Source organism: Eriocheir sinensis, unplaced genomic scaffold (assembly GCF_024679095.1).
Source record: "Eriocheir sinensis breed Jianghai 21 unplaced genomic scaffold, ASM2467909v1 Scaffold1269, whole genome shotgun sequence".
Classification (NCBI taxonomy): Eukaryota; Metazoa; Arthropoda; class Malacostraca; order Decapoda; family Varunidae; genus Eriocheir; species Eriocheir sinensis.
In genome coordinates this window covers 18,459-26,398 of record NW_026110594.1, presented here as the reverse complement: position 1 = coordinate 26,398, position 7,940 = coordinate 18,459, and the positions used below count along the sequence as shown (strand labels likewise).

At 45.8% G+C, this 7,940-nt stretch overlaps 1 protein-coding gene across 1 annotated transcript; it reads left to right on the top strand.

Moving 5' to 3' along the window:
* The first annotated feature begins 315 nt into the window (after positions 1–315).
* LOC126989685 (piggyBac transposable element-derived protein 4-like) lies at positions 316–1,506 on the top strand. Its single transcript, XM_050848291.1, has one exon. The coding sequence runs from the start codon at positions 316–318 to the stop codon at positions 1,504–1,506; it is 1,191 nt and encodes a 396-aa protein (XP_050704248.1).
* The last annotated feature ends 6,434 nt before the right edge of the window (positions 1,507–7,940 follow it).

Here is a 7,940-nt window from a genome sequence, read left to right as displayed (position 1 = left end):
TCACGCCAGCAAACCAGCCAGGCCCCATGTTTTCCTTGCCACCGAATCAAGAAAATTGCCGAAGCTATATTTTCCGGCAATTTTTCACTGATACTCTTGCCCAGCTCGTGTGCACTGCCACCAACAGATATAATGGGTATCGAAAGGGTGGCAAGGTTGACCACCACTCTCTCTACAAGCTTCGCTCCAGTTACCCCTGACGAGCTGTACGTTTTCCTGGCCATAGTCATCCTAATGGGGACAATAAAAAAAAACTCCATCCACAAGTACTGGTCCACAGACCCTCTCACCGCCACCCCAGGCTTCAATCGTGTCATGGGGCGCAACAGGTTCCAGGCAATCCTCGGCAACTTGCACTTCATCGACAGCCTGCTTTCCCACACCTGCAACCAGGACAAGCCGAAGGCGGATAAAGACCCCATGGAACGAATAAGACCTGTGAGCGACTACCTGAGGGAGAAGATCCAGCAAGGTTTCAATCCCCACCAGAAGTTGGTGATTGATGAGAGTCTGTGCCTGTGGAGGGGCAATATTGGCATCTGCCAATACATACCCAGCAAGCGTCACCGTTATGGGTTGAAAACTTTCGTCATGTGTGACTGCAAGTCTGGCTATGTCCAGGATGTGCTGTTGTACATGGGCAGCAAGACAGAGCTCGAGCCTGCCCCTGCCGACATCCTAAAAGCTGGTGCTGTGGTGTGCACTTTGATGAAGCCGTACCTGAACGAGGGCCGCATCTTGTACACCGATAACTGGTACACGAGCCCCAGCTTGTGTGCATACCTTGGCAGCGTCAACACTGACTCATGCGGCACCGTCAGGAGGAACAGGAAGCACCTGCCGCCCTTGCCATCCGCGAGAGAGGCAGACAGCAAAATTTACAAGCACGCTAACGGCATGCTCCTCCTGTCGTGGATGGACAACAAGGAGGTAAATGTCCTCTCCACGGTCCATGAACCTGTCCAGGAACTAGCCCGACGACGTCAGCGTGGTACCGGCATACGTCTGCAGAAACCACAAGCCATCAATGACTACAACGTCAATATGCGGCTTGTGGACAAGAAGGACCAGGTCGTTGCATCAGCTGAGTGTGCACGAAAGACCATGAGGTGGCATAAAAAGTTTTTCTTCCACCTCCTCGACCTGGTTCTGTACAACAGCAACATCGTGTACAAGGAACTGACGGGCAAAGTAGAGCATCGTGAGGAGTTTTGTACTGAGCTGGCAAGGGAGCTCATCATTGACTTCAAAAGGCAGCCCATTCAACGAGCGCCCTTCGGCAGGATACAAGACCCAACGAGGGCCAGACTCAATGAGCGACACTTCATCGCCCTCATCCCCCCAACCGAGTTGAAGCCCAAACCCTACCGAAGGTGCCACGTCTGCAGCCACACGACACGGGCCCCAAGAAAGCGCTCTGACACCCGCTACTACTGCAGACACTGCGACGTAGGGCTGTGCATCACCCCCTGCTTCGAGGACTACCACACAAAGTTGAACTTCTAAGTGCAAAATACTTGCGTGTGAACTGTAAATATTGTGTACATAAATAACTGTGTCAATAATTATATATATATATATATATATATATATATATATATATATATATATATATATATATATATATATATATATATATATATATATATATATATATATATATATATATATAAAAGTGTGTGTGTGTGTGTGTTAGCTTTAAAAAAACAGAGAGAAAAGACTCTGTATGTCATGTATAAAGTGTACATAAAGTGTATATGTGAAGCAACAAGTGTTTTTTTTTTTTCAGAGAAAAGACTCTGCATGTCATGTATATAGTGTAAATAAAGTGTATATATGAATTACTGTGTTTTTTTTACGAGAAGAGACTGTATGTCAGGTATATAGTGTAAATAAAATGTATATATGATGCACTGAGTGTAAAAAGTGTGGAACTACAAAACCGCGCTGAAACGGAGTGGCGGCACAGCCGCATGAACTCGCTCTCGGCTGAGCGGGGCTGGACGGGTGGGGCGGGGCTGCGGGTGAGATGAAGGGGGTACACTTCTAAGCTACGGAAAGGGGAATGACAACATTTTTTATGGTTTTGGGATAGATTCGAGTGTTTTGAAAGAAAAAAAAAAATTTTGCACATAGTGCGGTATGGGGTGTACTAGTTTTCTCGCCATAGCGCGGTACTCAGAGGGTTAAGAGCAGGTTCATCTGGTCTTTGCTTAACCTATGGTAGTGTGACTGGTCAGATATATTGATAAATATAATAAGTGACTAGGAGGGGCTGCGAGTCTGAGAACTCAATTTTCCAATACTTTATTTATAACTTTTATTGCTGAGAATTTACGGGATTCTCAAGAAGTCCAGACCTTTCAAAACCCCACACAGAGATTTGTCCAAGTCCTGCCACTTGGTCTGAAATCACTTGAAGAGAAAAATATCAGGCCCAGAGGAACGGCTAATACATGCTGTAAATGCCTCCTCGCACACCAATTCCAAGATGTGGTGACGACAAGTGAGGTGAAGAACTCTACTATTGAGCCATTGCTCGATTATGGTACATGTCCCTGCCGAAATCCCTGTGTTCAAAGCTGTGGTGTTACAGGATAGAGCAGAAATGCGATCCATTCCTCTCGAGTCTTAGAAAGCAGTCATCACGGCATCGCCCATTGCTTGTCCAACGCCACAGGGAAGGATTGGGACTCCCAATAGCTTTGCAATGCCATGTCCTGATGGGAGGGTCTGCACGCAGCTCTTTCCCCACACACTCTGAGCACGCGCGAGCAGTCTCGCCTCCTGATCGGTGCGAGGATTCTCGGCTCATGATTGGCCGCCTTCTCATCAGCTGATACATGTAAACATTTCATCAGCTGATACATGTAAAGATAATAATAATGATGATAATAATGCTCCCTTCCTCCACTGTCCTCCCTGTCAGTGAGTCACCCACCCCTCACTCCCTTCCTTCACTGTCCTCCCTGTCAGTGCATCACCCACCCCTCACTCCCTTCCTCCACTGTCCTCCCTGTCAGTGCATCACCCACCCCTCACTCCCTTCCTTCACTGTCCTCCCTGTCAGTGCATCACCCACCCCTCACTCCCTTCCTTCACTGTCCTCCCTGTCAGTGCATCACCCACCCATCACTCCCTTCCTTCACTGTCCTCCCTGTCAGTGCATCACCCACCCCTCACTCCCTTCCTTCACTGTCCTCCCTGTCAGTGCATCACCCACCCATCACTCCCTTCCTTCACTGTCCTCCCTGTCAGTGCATCACCCACCCATCACTCCCTTCCTTCACTGTCCTCCCTGTCAGTGCATCACCCACCATCCTCCCTTCCTTCACTGTCCTCCCCTGTCAGTGCATCACCCACCATCCTCCCTTCCTTCACTGTCCTCCCTGTCAGTGCATCACCCACCCTCCTCCCTTCCTTCACTGTCCTCCCCTGTCAGTGCATCACCCACCCTCACTCCCTTCCTTCACTGTCCTCCCTGTCAGTGCATCACCCACCCTCACTCCCTTCACTGTCCTCCTGTCAGTGCATCACCCACTGACAGGGAGGACAGTGAAGGAGTGATGGGTGATGGTGACAGGAGGACAGTGAAGAAGGTGACTCACTGACAGGGAGGACAGTGGAGAAGTGAGGAGGTGAGCACTGACAGGGAGGACAGTGAAGGAGTGAGGAGGGTGGGTGACTCACTGACAGGAGGACAGTGAAGGAAGGGAGTGATGGTGGGTGATGCACTGACAGGGAGGACAGTGGAGGAAGGGAGTGAGGGGTGGGTGATGCACTGACAGGGAGGACAGTGGAGGAAGGGAGTGATGGGTGGGTGATGCACTGACAGGGAGGACAGTGAAGGGAGTGAGGGGTGGGTGACTCACTGACAGGGAGGACAGTGAAGGAAGGGAGTGATGGGTGGGTGATGCACTGACAGGGAGGACAGTGGAGGAAGGGAGTGAGGGGTGGGTGATGCACTGACAGGGAGGACAGTGAAGGAAGGGAGTGAGGGGTGGGTGATGCACTGACAGGGAGGACAGTGAAGGGAGTGATGGGTGGGTGATGCACTGACAGGGAGGACAGTGAAGGAAGGGAGTGAGGGGTGGGTGATGCACTGACAGGGAGGACAGTGGAGGAAGGGAGCATTATTATCATCGTTATTATTATTATCTTTACATGTATCAGCTGATGAGAAGGCGGCCAATCACGACCCGAGAATCCTCGCACCGATCAGGAGGCGAGACTGCTCGCGCATGCTCAGAGTGTGTGGGGAAAGAGCTGCGTGTAGGCAGTCCCGTCCTGATACCAGAACAGAAAGTCGGTCGCCTGTAGCTGCAGCACCACCTGCCATTGTCTGCACCATCTTGCCATCCCAGTGCACGACCAGCGGCACCAAAGGCTTGAACAAATTTTTAATTTCCTTGGCAGCTTCTGCACAAAACCTCATCTGGTCTCGCCAGAAGGACTCACTGTTTAACACCAGCTCTTTGGGGTCGTGACCAAGGGTTTTTGCAGCTGCTGCAAGTATATGAACTGCACAATCAGATATCTTGGCTCTATCCATCACAGCTGAGAGTTGTGCATTCATGATTTTCTTCAAGCTCCTGGTGCACTTTACTGGGGGTATGACAACTGAAGGTGGCCCTGCAACACAGCTGTCAGCAGCCTCTTCTGCACCACGACACTGAAAAGGGGAATGAATGGGACTGGAGCTGCTGGAACTTGATGTAGAGCTGGATACGAGTTCAGTTATTTCTTCCAGTTTACGCTTTTCAGCTTGAGAGCGCTTCATTCGCTGTTCTTTCTTCTCCTTGTTCTTCTCAACGTGCAAGAGACATGTCCTGTGTTGTTGCCATTGTGCCCCGGCGCACCTCCTCCCTCTGTGCTCCTAGAAACTCCCTGTCCTCGGCGATTGTGATCATTGAAATTGCATTTTCATGTGCAATGTCAAAGAGGCGATCAAGGGACAGAAGGAAATCATTCTCGTTCTTCTGTTGTTTTTCTGTTTGCCTGTTTTTGTTCTTCTTTAGACTTTTCCAGTAATCATGTAGTCGTACAACTTTCTCTCTTGCTTGCTGCACTTTCTGCATTGGAATACGTGCTTGATCCCAGAAGGTACTCACTAATTTGATCGTTTCTGCCACTGCTTCCTTTGTCTTCATCTTCTGGTTAAGATGGAGGAAGATAGTATTGAAGCACCTGTTTACATGTTGGCAGCATGCTCCCCATGATAGTAGACTCGACTGAATCAAGTAGGTTGACACTTGTCATAGCTTTGGCTCCAGACACCATGATACCAGTATTAAAAAAAAAATAATAAAAAAAAAAAAAAAAAAAAAAAAAAAAAAAAAAACGGCCCTTATTGTCACGGCTGCAGTGTAAAACTGAGTATAGTAGAAAGGGAAGCGACTCTGTGCATCTATCTCTCACAGCATCACCCAAGCAACAACAAGCGCCGCAGAAAAAATGTCCGCACCTGGTAATAACATACAGCTTTCCGACACAACAAGGCACACACGGTCACAAAAACTATTGATATGGACGGAAAATTTGCCCAGTATGATAGCCCCTTTAGACTGTTCCCAAATTCTGCAAGATTTTTGTGACACTAATGAAACCTTGTTATTAGAACAAAATGTATTACTATACAATAACTTTATATAAATAAAGATAAAGTTGGGGGCATACGCTGTAGCAGCACGTGGCCTCAGTACTCTTCTCCGTAACACTGGCCCTTGAGCCTGTGGTGGGAGGGAGCCCATTACCCCGGGACACAGGGCCAGTGTGACATCCGCGTTACCACAGTTTACCTTCCCCAGGCACCCATTCATCGACCAGCCCGAAAGGGAGGAACAGCTGGGTGAGCTCCACACCGACTGCCCGGGCCGGGATTTGAACCCGGACCCATGGAGTAAATGCCGGGCACGCCGACCACTAGACCACAGAGGCATTATATAAATAGTTGCAGATAAATTTACCAAATAACATAGAGTATTCATATATTCTTTTTCTAGTGATTTCTATTCATTCATTAATTCTCATTAATATATATATATATATATATATATATATATATATATATATATATATATATATATATATATATATATATATATATATATATATATATATATATATATAGATATATATATATATATATCTATATATATATATATAGATTATACAAGTATATAGTATAATATCCACACAATCAATAACATCGCCCTCCTTGGAGGCAGGCGATACATACTAAATGTGAAAAAAATAGACATTATTAAAATTAAATCCTCTGATCAATATTAATCTACACACAACATAATATTAAATATTAGATTACCGTAAGACTTATGCAGCATTTTTACAGGAATGTAAGTCTCAGGAAGGAGTTCTCTTGGAAGAAGATAAATGAGTATGATTATCCAAGTACCAATGGAAAATTCCCCCACCCCACACCCAAACACACACACACACACCACTTTCCTCACCAGCCAACAACTACATAGCAGTTACCTTCCTGTCCGTCTTACAGGCTTGGATCATGCTGCCCCTTCCCCCCCCATCTCCTCTTAGTGAGTCACATCCAATGGTAGGGTTGATAAATTAATGTCAAGCAAATGATCTTTGGTCCCTTGAAAGCAATAAAACCTAGCCAGCCCAAACCCAGCAATTCTCAGAAACGGCCCTCAATCACTACACACTCGTTGGCACACAGACAACCATACATACGTAACCCTCCCATCCCTCCTACCTGCAACACACAAACAAACAAACACACACACACACACACACACACACACCAGCATTCCTGAAGCAGAGACTGAAGGCTGAGACAATGTTAGCACAATGTGGCAAGGCATTTCAGTAAACAAGACAGCATAATGAAAAGTTCCTGAATTATACTTTTCAACATTTAAAATTATCTTCTCCATATTATATGTTTTCTTTTGCTAGTTGAGCTAGGCACTTTTTACATATAACTATATCTGCTTCGGAAAGCGTCGCAGTATTATACTCATTTTAATTTTTTCACCTACTGTTCAGACTTCTTGTTTTCAATGTGTAAATTTATGGCATTTAAGGTTGTTATAATGGATTCTAGTGGTTCGCCACAAGCTTTGTAAGCACACTTTTTGATAGTAACGTTTATCTTGTTTGCCTGGTTCATACTGCCGGCCCCCTCTCCCTCACCTCTTGGGCGAGTAACAATCAGTCAAGGTTGATGACAATGACATATGGTTGATCTTTGGTAACTTTGATAGAATAGTAGTCAGAAATCCCAAGCTGTCTGCATTCACTATTTCATTGTATTAAGCACTCTGCCACTGCCTCCTTGAAGCAGTTTGCTGATCGGACACCATTCAGACAGAGCTATTGAACACAGCTGTCAAAAGTATTTTGCCTAATCAACTCCCTTTCTCAAACTGGCTGTCTAATTTCTCTAAATCTTTTACTGCTATTTTCAAGTTAACTGATCCACTGGACTTGTTAGCTGTATGCCTCCTGAAGACTACCACCACAGGACTTCATACCCTTGGGTCTCAGTCCTATGATGTCAAACTTCCTAATGCAGGAATTAATAAAAATTTTAACTAGTATTTCATCCCTATCTCTGGTAAACTCAATTTCAGTCTTCCTTCAACTGTATTCCCTTCTTCCTATGACTTACTTTCAAGAGGGGAGTATTAAGACCTGTCTAATCAATTTCTCTTTTGGAATATTCTTCTGTTGTTTTATGGGTACTAGAAGTGTGCCTACAGACAGTTTGTCTATGGACAATGTGCCTACGGACAGTTTGCCTACCGGACATTATGCCTACGGGCACCATGGCTACCGTCCATTATGGCTAACGGACATTTGGAATTTATTTATCTATTTATTTATTTATTTATTTATTTATTTATTTTTTTTTTACATCTTCAACTATGGCGCCTGTAGGTTTGTTTGGAGGGGCC

What these genes read in the sequence shown, in the direction of transcription:
- LOC126989685 (XM_050848291.1), top strand. Translation starts at nt 316, where the DNA reads ATGGGGCGCAACAGGTTCCAGGCAATCCTCGGCAACTTGCACTTCATC.